The 18,909-nt window shown below is 43.6% G+C and overlaps 1 protein-coding gene across 1 annotated transcript in view; it reads left to right on the plus strand.

Annotated features, from left to right (window-relative positions):
* The window catches only part of tekt4.S (tektin 4 S homeolog), a 32,335-nt gene extending 14,380 nt beyond the window's left edge, over positions 1-17,955 (plus strand). Inside the window, 2 exon segments of the mRNA NM_001095333.1 lie at positions 9,757-9,911; positions 17,638-17,955. Of these exon segments, the coding sequence (NP_001088802.1) occupies positions 9,757-9,911; positions 17,638-17,854 (372 nt within the window). The 3' untranslated portion in view covers positions 17,855-17,955.
* The last annotated feature ends 954 nt before the right edge of the window (positions 17,956-18,909 follow it).

An 18,909-nucleotide genomic window follows, 5' to 3' on the forward strand; every position in this document is an offset into this window, starting at 1 on the left:
AAACGATTTGTAGTTTATTGGGTACAACAGGATACAGTTAGTTTGCTTTGGAACACTTACATGTCAAGCGGTTTTGTAGTTTTACCCATGTAGTGGACTCTGCTCCAGCCCAAATCAGTAGCATTCAGTTGAGTAGGGGATGAACGTGAGCTTTGCCAAACCACGGGTGAAATTCAAAAAAAACCTTTATTGCCAAGTTTGCATTAAAAACAAGCACAGGTATCCATAATGAGACCTTTAATTAAACGATGACGTGTCTAGTCACCTGACGCGTTTCATGCCTCATTCTGGCACTTCATCAGAGGTGGGGTTTAGCCAATGGTCACAATGCAGGTGACTTTTGGCTGCGGTACACCTTTGCGCCCTCTCTGCTATATAAATACAGGAGTATTCAACAGGTCTGTTAACCCTAAGGACAATGGCACATAGGGTGTTTGTGATCACAGAGGCCTCTCACGGAGGGACCAGGCAATCAAAAACACCTTTCTCCAATGGATTCTCTTCACTTGAACGGGAAATGCGGCTCCTGTTGCAGGCACTTGTGCTGGCACATGGGTGTTGCTTCAGAATTATCGTGAATATAAAAATGTAATATAAGCTTCATCATACTGAAATAAGAAACTTTCTAAGTACAATCAATTAAAAATTCTGTACTGTTTCTGAAAAAATCAAGTTTATATTCACTATTCCTCTCTCAGCATCTGTTTCTCTTCATTCTCTCTTCAAGCAGCAGTTGGGTGTCAGATATTCATTGACAGTCAGATCCAATATATCTTATAGGGGGGCTCCTTATACCTAGAAGATGTATTAGAGTTCACTATTAAAAGCACCAGGAATCCTGTCTCTCTACATGCAGAATTTGTGCAAAAGGCAGTTATTTTGTTAGATTTTGTTTGTACTGGAATCATTTATTTGAGTGAGCTCTAATACATCTGCTATTAACTGTCAATGAATATCTGACATCAACTGCTGCGTGAAGACAGAATGAAGAGAAACAGATGCTGAGAGATAGTGATGTGCGGGTCTATCACTAACCCGCCCTCCCTTAGCTTGTGCCCACCCGCATCTATGCTTCTGGGTTGCTTTTATAGACCCATGTGGAACCGCCCCACGATGATGTCACAAAAGGGGCGCGATGAGCAGGCGCAGCGTCTATAAAAGATGAACCCAGAAGCTGGCATTTGACGTGGCGCCACCCGCAAAGAAGCATGCGAGGTTGGCCCGAACCCGCCTGACCAGCAGATAAACCCGCAGGTCCGGCGGGTATCGGGCCGGCCTGCACATCACTACTGAGAGAGGAATAGTGAATATAAACTTGATTATTTCAGAAACAATGCAGCATTTTTAATTGATTGTATTTAGAAAGTTTCTTATTTCAGTATGGCACATTAGGCACCACATATCTTAATCAACTGAATTGGGAGCCTGAGGAAGAAGGATGTTTGGGTTACTGTGGGTGACTGTGAGAATAAAATAATAAACCACAGAACCTTCTAAGTGTTTGTTGGGGTTCCTTCCCAGGCATAGTAGCTAACACAGTCCAGCCTCTACTGTTTTATTGTCCCATGCTGCCAAAGCAGTGTATGATATCACCATTTATTTAATATATTGTATCTGGCACATGATCATTGGATAATTGGCCCTCTGCATGGAACAAGTTGGACAGCACTGCTTACTATTCCATTAAAACAAAATGTAAAATATTTCTGGTAGTGAAGGAAATGAGTCAGCCTGCCCTGCCGCACTGCACAAAAGTATCATGTGAGTTGCTCTAGTACTCGTTTCAGTACTTGTTTCTCAACTGCCCGTGAGCATCTGCTTCTCTATGTGGCATATGTAGCGTGTGCAATTATGCTGATATATATCAAGAACTATCTATGGATGCTTCTAAAAATAAACACCAATGCTGTATCATGCTATATAATAGTGACTTCTTCATTGCTGCAGCCTATTCCCCCGCCTGCAGTGCTTTTCAGTACAGTATTTAAAGTGGAACTATCGCAAAAATTTAAATTTAATATAAGCTTCATCATACTGAAATAAACTTTCTAAATACAATCAATTAAAAATTCTGTACCTGTTCTGAAATAATCAAGTTTATATTCACTTTTCCTCTCTCAGCATCTGTTTCTCCTCATTCAGGAGTTGGGTGTCAGATATTAATTGACAGTTAGATCCATTATATCTAATAGGGGGGTTCCTTTTGCCTATAAGATGTATTAAAGCTTACTCTATTAAAGGAGAAGGAAACCCTGTAGAAAAAAAAACCCCTACCCCCCCCCACGTCGATCCCTCCTCCCCAAGGCTAACTGCCCCCCCCCCCGGGGAAATGCCCTATACTTTATACTTACCCGTCGTTGCAGATTCTGGCAGTGGACTTCACGGCATCCATCTTCCGGGTCCTCGATAAGCTGACTGGGAGATCGGTATGTCAGTTCATGCGCATGCGCCGGAATTGACGGAGATTGCCGACCTCCCAGCTTACCGAGGACATGAAAGATGGATGCCTTGAAATCCGCTGCCAGAATCTGATATGAGGGGTAAGTATAAAGTATGGGGCATTTCCCGGGGGGCAATTAGCCTGGGGGGAGGAGGGAGGGGGGTCTACGTGGGATGGGGGTAAGGGTTTTTTTTTTCTGCAGGGTTTCCTTCTCCTTTAAAATCACCAGGCATCATGTCTCCCTACATGCAGAATTTGTGCAAAAGGCAGTTATTAAGTTAGATTTTGTTTGTACTGGAATCAGTTATTTGAGTGAGCTCTAATTCATCTGCTAGAAAAGGGAGCCCTCCTATAAGATATATTGGATCTAACTGTCAATGATTATCTGACACCCAACTGCTGAATGAAGAGAGAATGAAGAGAAACAGATGCTGAGAGAGGAATAGTGAAGATAAACTTGATTATTTCAGAAACCATGCAGAATTTTTAATTGAGTGTATTTAGAAAGTGTCACGGCCGGCACCCAACACCAGAACAAGTGCTCGAATCCTGGGTCTGAGCTAAGCTTCACCAGTGGTGTGACCACCTTTGAGCTTCGGGAGGAGCCCTCAGCCTAATCGGGTGCCACCTGGTCTTACGAGAGGTTCAAGCAAGTGTTCTGGCAGGCAATGGGGCACGGCTGGTAGCTAGAGTCTTTGGGACCGAGGATCACGGTAACAGACAAGGATAAGGCAGAAGGATCGTCAGACAGGCTGGGTCGTGGCAGGCAGAAAGCAAGGGTCGTCAGGCAGGCAAGGGTCAAAACCGCGTCAATAAAGGAAACGAGACGCGGGCGCGCGCGTCCTAAGGAGGCAAGATGGTGGAACCACGAGGCGGGCGTCCCCGCGGCCGGCGTGGCGGGCGTTCCCGCGGCCGACTTACAGCACCCCCAATCCCAGGTAAGACAGATTTCCTTACATTACCCCCCTCTCTAGGGGGGGACACCGGACCCCCAGGCTTCCCAGGAAACTTTAAATGGAACTGCTTCCTAAGACGATCAGCCTTGATGTCATCAACTGAGACCCAGGAGTTCTCCTCAGGACCGAATCCCTTCCACCTAGTGAGGTATTGGAGTTTGTTACGTACCATTCGGGAATCAAGGAACTCCTGGATCTCAAATTCAGGCTGACCGTCAACTTGCACTGGAGGGGGAACAGAAGTAAGGCGAGTATTAGCGGCAGGTTTAAGCAAAGAAACATGAAAAGAATCAGAAATCTTGAAATTAACAGGCAATTTAAGGCGAACAGACGAAGGGTTGATAACAGTAGTGATGGGGTAAGGACCAATGAAACGGGGACCCAGCTTAAGGGAAGGAACCTTTAACTTGATGTTTTTGGTAGAGAGCCACACCAAGTCTCCCACTTTATACTGGGGTGCTTCTCTACGTCTTTTATCAGCAGCCCTTTTCTGAGCAGAGGTAGCAGTAGACAAAGAATCATGTACCTGGGACCAAATCATGGAAAATTGTTCGACAGAGGAATTAGCGGAAGGGACAGAAGAACCAGAATTAGAGAAGGAAAAAGCTTTTGGGTGTAACCCATTAACAATAAAAAACGGAGACTCCCCAGTGGAGGAGTGAGTAGCGTTATTGTAGGCAAATTCTGCCCAGGGTAGCAGTTCTGCCCAGGAAGATTGATTTTCGGACACATAACATCTTAAAAATTGCTCTAAAGACTGGTTCACTCTCTCGGTTTGCCCATTGGTTTGTGGGTGATAGGCGGTTGAAAAAGAAAGATCGATCCCCACTAACGAGCAAAATGCGCGCCAGAACTTAGAGACAAATTGAACACCTCTGTCTGAAACAATATTACTGGGAAAACCATGCAACTTAAATATATGTTGAATAAAAAGTTCGGACAAAGTTTTGGCAGATGGGAGGTGAGGAAGAGCAATAAAATGACCCATCTTACTGAATCTATCCACCACCACCCAAATTACTGTTTTCCCCTGGGACACAGGCAACTCCACAATAAAATCCATAGAAAGATGGGTCCATGGTCTTTCAGGAATAGGGAGGGGAATCAGTAACCCTTGGGACAAATTTCTAGAAGTCTTGGAGCGTTGGCAGACAGGACAAGAATCCACAAAAGATTTAACATCTTGTTTACAGGTCGGCCACCAAGCACTTCGAGTAAGTAATGAAATAGTTTTACTTACACCAGGATGTCCTGCCATCTTGGAATCATGAACCTCTCTTAGAACCTGTTCTCTAAGATCTTCAGGAACAAATAATCTCCCAACAGGAGTGTTAGAGGGAGCGTCTGTCTGAACAGGGGATAACAAAGAAGAGAGATCAGATTCCAAAGTAGCCACAATGACTTCACCCGGAATAATTGTACTACAGTCATCAGTTTCAGAATATATTGAGTCAAAGCTTCTGGAAAGAGCATCTGCCTTGACGTTCTTTGTACCAGGCCTAAACGTCAAGGTAAAGTTAAACCTAGAAAAGAACAAAGCCCACTTTGCCTGTCTGGGATTTAGACGCTTTGCTGACTCAATATACAACAGATTTTTATGGTCAGTGTAGACCGTAACCTGGTGTTTAGCCCCTTCTAGTAGATGCCGCCATTCCTCAAAGGCCCACTTGACAGCTAATAGTTCTCTATTCCCTATGTCATAATTTGCCTCTGCAGGAAGAAATTTTCTAGAGAAAAATGCACAGGGGTGTAACTTATTAGTTATCGGGTGCCTTTGAGAGAGAATTGCCCCTGCTCCCACCTCAGAAGCATCTACCTCGACTATAAAAGGTAGTGTTGTATCAGGATGGCGGAGGATTGGGGCAGAACTAAACTCCCTTTTGAGGAACTCGAAAGCTTGGATAGCTTCCGGAGGCCACATACTGGGGTCAGCACCTTTCCTAGTAAGATTTGTGATAGGAGCCACAATAAGTGAAAATTTTTTAATGAATTGCCTATAATAGTTGGCAAAACCTAGGAACCTTTGGGTTGCACGTAAAGAATAAGGTTGGGTCCACTCCAGGACAGCTCTTACCTTGTCTGGATCCATTTCGAGACCCTTGGAAGAAATATTAAATCCCAAGAACTGTACGGAAGCAACCTCAAAAGTACACTTCTCCAATTTTGCATACAGGTTATTAGCTCTAAGCCTACGCAATACCTCATGAAGACGATGATCAGACAGATTGGCAGAGAAGATGAGGATGTCATCTAGGTAGACCACTACGTATATCCCCAGCAGGTCCCGAAAGATGTCATTGACAAACTCCTGAAACACTGCTGGGGCGTTACATAGACCAAACGGCATAACAAGGTACTCGTAGTGGCCATCCCTAGTATTAAAAGCCGTTTTCCACTCATCCCCCTCCCTGATCCGAATGAGGTTATAGGCACCCCTCAAGTCAAGCTTGGAGTAGATCTTAGCATCCTTGACCTGGTCAAATAGTTCGGAGATTAATGGTAAGGGGTAGCGGTTTTTTACAGTGATTTTATTAAGCCCCCTATAATCAATACAGGGGCGTAAACCACCGTCTTTCTTACCCACAAAAAAGAACCCTGCCCCCGCAGGGGAACAAGAGGGCCTAATGAAGCCCCTGTCAAGATTTTCTTGTATATACTCTTTCATTGCCTGGGCTTCGGGCAATGAAAGAGGGTAGGTTCTACCACGTGGAGGAGTTGACCCAGGAACTAAATCAATAGGGCAGTCATACTGCCGATGCGGAGGTAAGGTCTCAGCTGCTCTTTTAGAGAAAACATCAGAGAAAACAGAATATGCTGTGGGTAACCCCTCAAGAGAAGTAGTGGCTACTACAGAGGGAAAACAAACCCCACTACATCCTGTACCCCATTGAGTCACCCCCTTAGAAACCCAGTCTATCAGAGGGTTATGCCTCTGGAGCCATGGTAAACCAAGAATAAGAGGAGAGGAAGCTCCCTCAATGAGGTATAGAGCTATCTCCTCACAGTGTAGATTATTTGCACACATGGAAAGATTTGTGGTCTTTTGGGAAACCACCCCTGATCCCAAGGGTCTTTTATCGACAGCCAGAATTCTCATGGGAGGATTGAGGGCAACCAAAGGAATTTTATTTTTAGCAGCGAATGCTGCGTCCAAGAAATTACCCTCCGCCCCAGAATCAATGAAGGCAGACAATTTAACAGTGCCCGTAGGCCAGGTTAATTTAACAGATAATAGGACCTTGGAGGCAGATTGGGGAGAGGAAACGCCTGCACCCAAATGGAGCTCCCCTTCTCCATTTAGGCTAGGGCGTTTCCCGGCCTCTTGGAACACTGATTGAGGAAGTGACCCTTCTCCCCACAATACAAACACAACCCAAGAGACCGCCTCCGTGCCTTTTCCTCAGGAGTAAGGTGAAAAATGCCCAGCTGCATAGGCTCCTCCTGAGGTTGAGACACAGAGGGGTTTGACAACTTAGCACTAAAATTATGCTTATACACAGAAGAAGTACCCTGTTCCTCCCGATTTTCCCTCTGTCTCCTATCTATCTGGATAACCAGAGACATAAGGTCATCCAGACTGGTAGATAGGGGGTAATTGACCAGGCTGTCTTTGACAGATTTGGCTAGACCGATGCGAAACTGGCTCCTTAGAGCTGCATCGTTCCAACCAGTTTCCACCGCCCACCTACGAAACTCTGTGCAGTAAATCTCCACCTCCCGTTTACCCTTGCGTAGTTTGCGAATCGCAGAATCGGCCGAAGAGGCGCGATCCGGGTCATTGTAAAGAATGGCCATAGAGCGGAAGAAAATATCTAAAGAGTAACGGGCAGGGTCAGTGGCTGGCAATCTAAGTGCCCAGACTTGGGGGTCACCCACTAATAGGGTCATTACGAACCTGACCTTTTCCTCGTCAGAGGGAAATGAGTGGGGGAAAAAGCTGAGGTACAGCTTACAGGCCTCTTGAAAAACAAAAAACTGGGTTCTGTCCCCACCAAACTTGGCAGGAAATGCAATCTTGGGTTCCTGAGGTCTGAATACAGCACCCCTATCAGGCAGGGAACCCACAGAAGGAGTAGGAACAGAACTGGCTGGCTGCTGCGAAGGTTCCAGCTGGCGTGTTAGGTTATGGAACCCCTGGAGCAAATAGTTCTGCTTTTGCTCCTGCTCCTCCATACGTTGCAGTAGAGTAGTTAGCAACAGCTCGGAAGAAGATGGAAGTGGAGCAGCGGCAGCAGCTTCGGTGTGATCATCGTCCTCCATGGCCCGTGATAATGTCACGGCCGGCACCCAACACCAGAACAAGTGCTCGAATCCTGGGTCTGAGCTAAGCTTCACCAGTGGTGTGACCACCTTTGAGCTTCGGGAGGAGCCCTCAGCCTACGAGAGGTTCAAGCAAGTGTTCTGGCAGGCAATGGGGCACGGCTGGTAGCTAGAGTCTTTGGGACCGAGGATCACGGTAACAGACAAGGATAAGGCAGAAGGATCGTCAGACAGGCTGGGTCGTGGCAGGCAGAAAGCAAGGGTCGTCAGGCAGGCAAGGGTCAAAACCGGGTATCAAGCAGGAAGGGTACAAGCAGAAGAGTAGTCGGATATCAGGCACTGGTCAGGATACAGAATTCGGGATGGTCAAGGTACAGGCTGGGTCAAACACGGATAATCAGATTCAAACAGACAAAATAGCACAAGGCTTCAGAACAGAGCACCAGAAACAAGTTCTATCACGGGCAGTTTGCTGGGAGTGGAAGTGGCCTATTTATACCTTGTTTGGACGCAAAGGTTTTCGCGCCAAAATCGGCGCACACGCGTCAGGATCGACGCGCGCGCGTCCGCGTCAATAAAGGAAACGAGACGCGGGCGCGCGCGTCCTAAGGAGGCAAGATGGTGGAACCACGAGGCGGGCGTCCCCGCGGCCGACTTACAGCACCCCCAATCCCAGGTAAGACAGATTTCCTTACAGAAAGTTTCTTACTTCAGCTTATATTAAATTTTCATTTTTACTATGGTTCCCTTTAAAGTCTTGAGAAAGACTGCATTTAGTTATAGAGATCGCAGATGCTCCTGTAAGATAATGGCATTTAATTTCCGTATCCGTCGTCTAGCTATTATTAGCTCAATTAATTTAGGCCATATTTTCTCTCCCCCCCCAAGTGTCCCTTTCGACATTCGCCTCTGGTTGCCATGGTAGCCGTGCCCGGTTACAGCAGAATGCCACATCATTAGGCATTTATTTATTGCGCTTGTCTTCTGAACCATGACGCAGGAGCTTCCACGTGTAATAATAAGCCCTGCTTTTAATTGAGCAGACCTCCAGAAAAGTAAGAAGTCTCCGCGTAGAGGAATTTTATGAACGTTTAACAAATGCCATGAATCAGGCTAGCCGAAAAGAATAAGGGCATCCTATTTATATCCATGAGAAAGGGGTGGCTGAGAGTGTAATGGCTCCTTAAGTCAGTACAGATGTTAAGCCATTTTGCTGGATTCCTTGATAAGCGAGTCAGATGTGATGGATCAAGCCGATGCCTATTGTTCAGCGCGCTCAGCGGAGGTGTCCTGTTCCCCATTGACCGAAGAGATGCTTTACTTAAAGGAAAACTAAACTCTAAAAATGAATGTGGCTAAAAATGCCATATTTTATATTGTGAACTTATTGCACGAGGCTAAAGTTTCAGCTTGTCAATAGCAGCAATGATCCAGGACTTTGTCACAGGGGGTCACCATTTTGGAAAAGGTCTGCGACATTTCGAATCTATGCGAGTTTAAAAAAAAAACTCACACAAATTTGAAAGATCTGTGTCTCCAAAGATGCCCCAGTAGCTTCCCATTTTCTTTTCTGCTGATTTACTGCACTGTGCTGCTGTCACTTACTGAGCTTAGGGAGCCACTCACAATATACAGTACACATAGAATAGAAATGTCACAATATAAGGCTGATTAGTAATTAATACACATAATTACTACATGGCAGCACAGAAACCAGTGCAATTAGCATCAGAATTTAATAATCAGACTCCTGTGCTTATATCCTTTCCGTACTTGAAAAAAAAAAGTTACTTTAACACATTTCCCTGATTTTACATCATTTTCTCCTCGTCCCCTTAAAAATTTAAAATGGGGGTTCTACTGTATGTAAGATTTGTATGGAACTTGTTGCAAAAATTGCATTTTAATATAATTGGTACTCTTTTTCCTTCAAATAAAAATATAAGTTACAAAAAAATAGACTTTTGCAGAGATCCCTCTCTGCTATAACATAGGACTGTCCAGTCCATAGATGTTCACCTGCTGTTGAAGTACAATTATTTACCCAAGGAATAAATTAGTGCATGACATCTGAATGTCTTTTTTTTCCCCTTTAAACAGACTCTGGAAGAAATCGGAGGCCAGGAGAAGAATATTGCTGCTCTAAAGCAGGCCATTAATGATAAGTCTCCTCCGCTGAAGGTTGCTCAGACCAGGCTGCATGAGAGATCTTACAGACCTAATGTGGAGCTCTGCAGGGACCATGTGCAGATAAGGTAGGTCTATACACTGCCTCGTATTGATTCGGCAGCTCTTTCTCTTAGAGGTTAGTTTCTTTTATCATCCCACCGTAATAAACAGCAATTGTTCTTGGCTGAAGCGGCTAGAGATTGATGAAGTTGCTCTTATTAATAAGTATCGGTCAATTCAAATCAGACTCCGCTCGCTCCAGACTCCAAGGGGCTGTGAGTCATGTTCCTGCTTCTCGCGGTGTGTTGTGAAGCCGATACAAGGAGATTTACTCTGATGCCACTGAAACACGCAGAGCTGGAATGGAACAAACCCCTGTTTAATACATGCACAGAGCTGACTTGGGGCACAAATTCTTTCTGGTCTCTGTGCTTCATTTTGGAACACAGATCATATAAAGGCACAAACTGCACTCTGAGTTTTAAAGGGAACTCTGAGTATCACTCATGTATTGTAAGGGATAATGTACCCCCTACTGTAAATGATAAGGATATTAGACGTCACTGAGGGGTTCTGTGACCATATAAAGGCACAAGGCTGCAGGCTGAGTTATACAGGGAACTCTGAGTATCACTCATGTATTATAAGGGATAATGTACCCCCTACTGTAAATGATAAGGATATTAGATGTCACTGAAGGCACAAGGCTGCAGGCTGAGTTATACAGGGAACTCTGAGTATCACTCATGTATTATAAGGGATAATGTACCCCCTACTGTAAATGATAAGGATATTAGAAGTCACTGGGGGTTGTTCTGTGACCATATAAAGGCACAAGGCTACAGGCTGAGTTATACAGGGAACTCTGAGTATCACTCATGTATTATAAGGGATAATGTACCCCCTACTGTAAATGATAAGGATATTAGAAGTCACTGAGGGGTTCTGTGACCATATAAAGACACAAGGCTGCAGGCTGAGTTATACAGGGAACTCTGAGTATCACTCATATATTATAAGGGATAATGTACCCCCTACTGTAAATGATAAGGATATTAGAAGTCACTGAGGGGTTGTTCTGTGACCATATAAAGACACAAGGCTGCAGGCTGAGTTATACAGGGAACTCTGAGTATCACTCATGTATTATAAGGGATAATGTACCCCCTACTGTAAATGATAAGGATATTAGAAGTCACTGAGGGGTTGTTCTGTGACCATATAAAGGCACAAGGCTGCAGGCTGAGTTATACAGGGAACTCTGAGTATCACTCTTGTATTATAAGCAATAAGCTTTCCCATACTGTACTGGCAAGCATCAAGTGCTGGAGTGTAAGGTGGTTCTGTAGCACCGTTTTGTATGTTGCACCTTGCCCCGGCATCTAAATTACCCTCCCTATGCACTAAAGTGTATATAAAGCTCTTTTTTTTTATATGTTACTAGTCCCTTAAACGAACACACGGTACATTCCCTCCCCATTAGCAATCGCAGCAATTCCCGCAGGATAGCAATACAATTATTAAGACAGTTCCACATTTTTATCTGTCAAGTTAAGTCAGTATAATAAAATAGCTTATTTTAGAGGCAGACTGCTGTTTGAAACTCTTACAGCAACTTCGCTATTCTTTTATGCCTCCTTCAAGACCTTAGGCCTAAGCAGCATCATTTGCTACATTAATGAAAGAAATGATTTGGCAAATGAGAGTGCTTTGTGCACAATGCGTGTGCAGTTCTATTGCCCCCACCAACAAGGGAGCTGAAAATCACTGTAAAGTGCTGCAATCCGCTCGTGCAATCTGTGGATCTGAATACTTTCACTGACCTAAGCGGAGATAGGAAGGTGGGCATCCCATTATACCCTCTATAAGTACAGGCTGCAGCGGAATCATGAATAATGAGTATTTATAGAAGATTAGCAGAAAAGGGGACAGAGCTGAAATGACATTCCATGAGAGATAATACTATGCAAATCCCTAAAATCTTCTGCTGCCCAGTTCTGATTATAGGAAAAGCCCCCCACAAGCCTGAAGCCTACACAGAATACTGCTGCTGATTGAGATGAGACTGATTGTCACACTATCTCCTCCCTCCCACATCAGGTCACTCAGATCTCCTTTTCAGCTCAGATGTTTAGGATAATTGGAATGTACGGAGATAATCAGGTATCTACGCAGATTGCCGATTTAGATCTTTCATACTGGTGTTGGATTAAAGGGACACGTCGCTAATCCTGGTCCCAAGTCTACTGAATATAGTTCCTTGGCCTTTGTAACACCAAATATATGTATTTGTGTGTGTGTGTGTGTGTGTATATATAGTGTATAACTAGTGTATAACTACAAAGCAGGAGCACTCCAAGGAATTGCAACAAATTTACGTGTCAAGCAAAAAAGCAGATTTATTGATTCCAACATTTCAGTTCCAGTTAGGAACTTTCATCAGGGAAGACAGATAGACGCTTAAAATGTTGTTGCTAAGCGACCAATACACGAAAGTTAGGGAATGCGAAAAGGGGTGAATGTATCAAATTTGGAATATATAGAAAGATATCCGCTCCATTTAATCACAAGTGAACAGACCTACTCAGATACACATCGCTTGTCCAAGCCGAAAAAAGACCATAACCCCCAGCTTTCGCTATGCCCCAGGTCAGGGGCGTGTCCTATGCCCTGTCCAAGGTCCTGTAGAGGTGGGGATTGCCCAGAGATCGGGGGAGTTAGTGGGGCGGAACGGCTGCCTGTTTCCAAGCACCTTTTACTTAGCAACGCCCCGCGGCGATTTACAATGAGGGTTACAGGCAACGTAGCATGGTGGCTAGTCTATGTGCAACCGCAGAATAACACACACCACTACATGTAGTACCATATTCAGGCGCGGATCGGCAAGTGCCATTTTGTGCTTTTATGTGTGTGTATATATATATATATATACATATATATATATATATATATATATATATATATATATATATATATATATATATATATATATATGTATATATATATATATATATATATATATATATATATATATATATATATCCCACACTTGAACAGTTGTAGAGTCCCATTTGTGCACTCTAGGGAGCAGATTTATCAAGGGTTGAATTGAAAATGGCTTTTTTTTATGGTCAAAATTGGCAAATTCGACTAGGGAGTTATTCAAATTCGATTTGAGTTTTTCAAAAAATTCTAATTCGATTTTCGAGACTTATCATACACTGGTCCTTTAAGAACTCTTATTCCACTATTCACCACCTTAAACCTGCCGAATTGCTGTCAATGGGAGAGGTCCAGGGATCAATTTGGAGTTGTTTGCAGCCTTCCTGACATTCTGAAAAAACCCCGAATCGAGTTATTAAATTTGATTTGAGTTCAAGGTCCCAGGTCAGGGGCATGTTAGGGGCGTGTCCTATGCCCCGTCCAAGGTCCTGTAAAGGTGGGGATTGCTCAGAGATCGTGGGGAATCAGTGGGGAGGAACGGCTGCCTGTTTCCAAGTGCCTTTTACTTAGCAACGCGCTGCGGCAATTTGCAATGAGGGTTACACGCACCGTAGCATGGTGGCTAGTCTACGTGCAACCGCAGAATAACACACACCACTTTTTGTGCTTTTATATGTGTGTGTGTGTGTGTGTGTGTGTGTGTGTGTATATATATATATATATATATTTGTGTGTGTGTGTATATATATTGACAAACGCTCGCACTCTAATCCAGTCTTGGATTGCTGCGGGTGCTGGGTCAAAGCTTTAGCATACAAGAATTAAATAGGGACCCGCACTCCAATGTTGCGTGAAAAAAAAGGTTTTTATTTTAACTTGTGCATCCAACGTTTTGGCCCATGCCTGGGCCTTTATCAAGGATCATCCTTGATAAAGGCCCAGGCATGGGCCGAAACGTTGGATGCACAAGTTTAAATAAAAACCTTTTTTTTCACGCAACATTGGAGTGCGGGTCCCTATTTAATTCTTTTATATATATATATATATATATATATATATATATATATATATATATATATATATATAGTCATATTGTTGAACCGGCACTCACCATTAATTAGTCATATCCCGGGTGCTTCTTCAAGAAAAAGCATATAGAATGGTTAAGAGCACTCACGGGTATTGTGACAAAAAGCTTTTATTGGAGTATTACAATCTACCCCACATCAACGCGTTTCGGTTCTCTCTGAACCGTCGTCAGGATGCCTGACGCGTTGATGTGGGGTAGATTGTAATACTCCAATAAAAGCTTTTTGTCACAATACCCGTGAGTGCTCTTAACCATTCTATATATATATATATATATATATATATATACACAAACTAAACAAGTTAGCCCCAGCACTCTCAACATTTAACCCCCTAAAAAAATATTCTTGCACAACTGAACTGTAACTTTCTTAAAAAAATACACTTTTAGTTACAAAGTTTGTACAAAGCACGCATAAGCTGACGCGCCCGTCAAGGCAGTGTCCATGCTTCAGTCCTATCCTAAGTGAAAAAAAGAGTGTTACCTTTGGGGAGAGACAGGCCATACCTGCTTTTCTTTTTATTTAGCATGATCTCTTCCAAAGACACCATTAGGCGGGGGTTGGGAGAGCGAGCATTTAAGGAGAGAGCCACCTCCCCAAAAAATATAGTTTTTTTAAAACAAGTTGAAATGCCGCTCCTCACCTTATTGGGTGCACGTGGGCAAGGCTTAATTTACATACTAAATAAAGATCATACTAAATAAAGAGAAAATCAGGTGTGGTTTGTCTCCCCCCCAAAGGTAACACTTTCTTTTTTTCAAGGGTTGAATTGAAAATGACATTTTTTTTATGGTCAAAACTGTCAAATTCGACTAGGGAGTTATTCAAAATCGAATCGAGTTTTTCAAAAAATTCTAATTATATTTTCAAGACTTATAATACACTGGCCCTTTAAGAACTCTCACTCCACTATTCGCCACCTAAAACCTGCCGAATTGCTTTTTAAGTCCATGGGAGAGATCCAGGGATCAATTTGGAATTGTTTGCAGCCTTCCTGACATCCTGGAAAAAAAAACGAATAGTTATTAAATTCAGGTCGCTTCAATTCATCCGAGTTTTAAAAATGTGATTAATACATTTTGATTGGTAGAATTCCGAGTTCCTGGGAGTTTATGGGAGTTTTAAAAAAACTCACACAAATTTCGAAATTGGACCCTTGATAAATGTGCCTCTAAGTGACTGAGCTGCTCCGGCACTTTCTGCTCTTAACTACATAACAAAAACTGTGGTACCGTGTTAGCCAGTAGCAAAAATAAATAAAAAAACAAACAAATACAAAAGGTATTGTAGAAGTGAAACCTATATTGGCTAACAATAAAAAAAAATACATTGCAAGCTTTCGGAGCAGCAAGGCCCCTTTGTCAGGCAAAATACAAATGAAAGCTAGAAAGGCACAGCATATATACTGTTAGATCATTCATGGGCAATAAATTAGGACGTTTCAGATAGACAGAGATCAATTGTAGAGATAATACAATGCTTTAGGGTGGGTTGTAAATTGTCCAGGTGTAATAAAAAGTACTCACCCTGGTTGTCCAGTGGTGCGACGGGGTTGCCCGCCACGTCATCGGCGGGGACGCTTGCCACGCCGCTCCTCTTCAGCCGCCTTTCTTAGGGCGCGCGCCCGCGTCTCGTTGTTTAATGATGCAGACGCGCTGGCGTGCTGACGCAGGCGCGCAAATGGAACACTTTAAAAGACCTATTTGGGCTTTCAGACCTTGCCCGTTATAGGTTTATCCTGGTGGTGTTTTGAGCTTTGAGCTATCTGTTATTCTGATTCCTGTTTTTGACCCTTGCCTGGCTTTTGACGATTCTACCTTCTGAATCCTGACCCTTGCCTGATTACCGACTTCGGTTCTGCTTCTGATTGACTTCCTGGTTTGACCCTTGCCTGCCTGACTACGTTTATTCTCTGCCTGCCCCGGCCTGACCTGACTACTCTATTTCCTAATGCCTTGTACCACAACCTTCTGCCCAAAGACTTTGCCAACTGTTGTGCCCCTCTGCCTGTCTAGAACCCCTCGCCTTGCACCTCTCGTTATAAGACCTGGTGGCATCTGAGTAGCTGAGGGCTCCTCCCGAGGCCAAAGGCGGCTGCTACAGGCAGAAGCACGAGCCGAGACCAGGGTTCTAGTTTTAGGGTGCCAACCATTACAACAGGAGTCTGGATTCAGTCAGGTTACATACTGTAGTGTGACATGAAACCTGACCATAAATTAAGGCCCTGTCTTAGTGTGTTAATATTAGTGTCCTCTTAACTACAATGGCAAGTATCTTATTTTGAGGTGTTTGAATTCTGTTAATGAGCCACATCTGAAACATGGATTGAACGGATGAATAGCTGTCCTACATTCAACAGTGCAGATACAGAACAGCAGAAGCTGATAGTCCGGGTGCCAGCTTCAAAGCTTGGGTGACCTGATTGCATCAAATGCAACTCCAACTGTCGGCTCATTTCCAAACCTTTGAAATACACTACTCAATGTATCTTTAAAAGCACTCCTAGTAGGATAATTTCTGCATATGTATTACACTGTTTATCATAGACAGTAGATCAGTACATAATGTACATTTCAGAGTATGTTATTACATACAATGTATTTCCATTTGTATAGAACCCTGTAATCAATGTACAGTATATACTGCAGTAATCAGTACAGCGGCTTCATTTCTAACACCCACCTGCCCATCTGTTGCCTGTCAGCCATACTGTACATTACCTTCCAAGTCATTCATTGTAGAGATGCACCGAATCCACTATTTTGGATTCGGCCGAACCCCTCGAATCCTTCGTGAAAGATTTGGCCGAATACCGAACCGAATCCGAACCCTAATTTGCATATGCAAATTAGGGGTGGGAAGGGGAAAACATCTTTTACTTCCTTGTTTTCTGACAAAAAGTCACACGATTTCCCTCCCGCCCCTAATTTGCATATGCAAATTCGGATTTGGTTTGGCCGGGCAGAAGGATTCGGCCGAATCTGAATCCTGCTGAGAAAGCCCAAATCCTGGTCGATTCCCGAACCGAATCCTGGATTTGGTGCATCCTTAATTCATTGTAATTGTCAACACCCCACAAGTGGTTGTTGATTTATAATCAGTTAAGTGTCCACTAACATGCCTTGCATTCAATTCTCTCTGCAGACAAAACATTGAATTAAACTATTTTTTTGATGTACTGCACCTGGAGTCACCTGATCTGCCTCCACTCACCTCTGTCCTCCTGATCTTATTACACCCATCTCCATTCCTCATTCAGTTCAGATCTCAACAGCACTTTCTGTTCTACATTCACCATTCCTCTCTTTATTTCCTTACTCTTAACATAGTCCACTACTTCTCTCTGACCAATCTGTTTGCTGTAGTCTCTTACTGCTTTCTAAACCCCGTGTGTTGCCATGTAGTAATTATCTGTATTAATAACTAATCAGCCTTATATTGTGACATTTCTATTCTATGTGTACTGTATATTGTGAGTGGGTCCCTAAGCTCAGTAAGTGACAGCAGCACAGAGCATGTGCAGTGAATCAGCAGAAAAGAAGATGGGGAGCTACTGGGGCATCTTTGGAGACACAGATCTTTACTGCTAAAGGGCTGTGGTTGCCTTGGGCTGGTACAGAAGCATAAAACATAATGTACAACATTTCTAGCTACTTCTTTAGTTTAAATTTCCTTGTCTTTTAAGTGACTTGTGCTTTAGTTTTTTAAGTTTCTATCGTTATATGAGCTTTTAGTGCTTATCCCAAACCCATACTGACTATTGTTGAATATTATTCAGACTAGTGAGCGAAGTGGGAGAACTGACGGATTCCTTCGATGCTCTCAAGTTGAAACTGGAAGAATCTGAACAATCTTTGAGAAATCTGGAAGATACTAGAATGTCCCTTGAAAAAGATATCGCCAACAAGGCCAACAGCATCTTTATTGACAGAGAGAAGTGCATGACACACCGAACCCGTTACCCCCATGGAATGAAGCTCCTTGGCTACCAGTAGATGCCTCGGAAATGTACATGAGCAAGAATGCATCATATTCCATAGAAGATTGATTCTCTGTGCAAAATTTTTGAAATTAATAAATATTACAATGAGATGAACTAATCCTTAGTTATTATTGAGCAAGGTACAGTATATGTGTCTAGTGCCATTACCTTCATTATGTGGGGAATATTTATAAACCAACATGTATGGGGCCTAAATGGCTTTCATTGGTTTGGAAAAAGGGCCTACAGGGCTCTTTTAAGCCTGAAAAATGTCTCTGATGACACTGTCAGACCTTCCCATTCAAGTGAATGCCTAGCCTTGATGTTAGGCTTGGTATAGTACAACACAGTAGCGTCACTAGAGGGAGGCGGGCCGTGGTGCGTGACGCGCAGCAGGGCCCCACCCCCCTCCGTACGGCCGCATTTGTCAGTGGCGCGTGAGCTGCCGGGGGGCCCTGAGGGGGTGCGGGCCCTGGCCCGCTCGCACCCCCTGCTCCCCCGGTAGTTCCGCCACTGGTACAACATACAGTGAACAGTTAATTGTGGATTAGTATGGTATGATCTCCATTTATGATGAGTGTGTGATTCCACATCCAGAGGCCCAAAAGCATCCTAACTTGATGGGATTCCCTGACTTTCCTAATTGATATTTCATTAAACCTGGTCACATATCAATTAGGAAAGGCTTTCACTTTTCACATGAATAGGTGAATGCCCAGGGGCAGAGCTTTTGGTACTCCTAGAATTGCATGGAGATCTTTTGGCAAAGCTGCATTGCAAGCACCTCCATCACTGCCTGGCTTGCAGTTAATAAGACTTCCAGGATGTGGAGCACCAGGGACTCTTGACCCTGTTGGTTTGGTAAAAGTGGGCTTGTGTTTTTGGAAATAGAACTTAAATCGATACTGGTAAGTGGGGTGATGGTCCCGTCCACCATTTTGCATTTACATTGTTACATAGTTAGTCGGGTTGAAAAAAGTCAAAGTCCATCAAGTTCAACCCCTCCAAATGAAACCTAGCATCCATACACACCCCTCCCTACTTTCACATACCGTATATACTCGAGTA

This window comes from Xenopus laevis, chromosome 9_10S (assembly GCF_017654675.1).
Source record: "Xenopus laevis strain J_2021 chromosome 9_10S, Xenopus_laevis_v10.1, whole genome shotgun sequence".
NCBI classification, from domain to species: Eukaryota; Metazoa; Chordata; class Amphibia; order Anura; family Pipidae; genus Xenopus; species Xenopus laevis.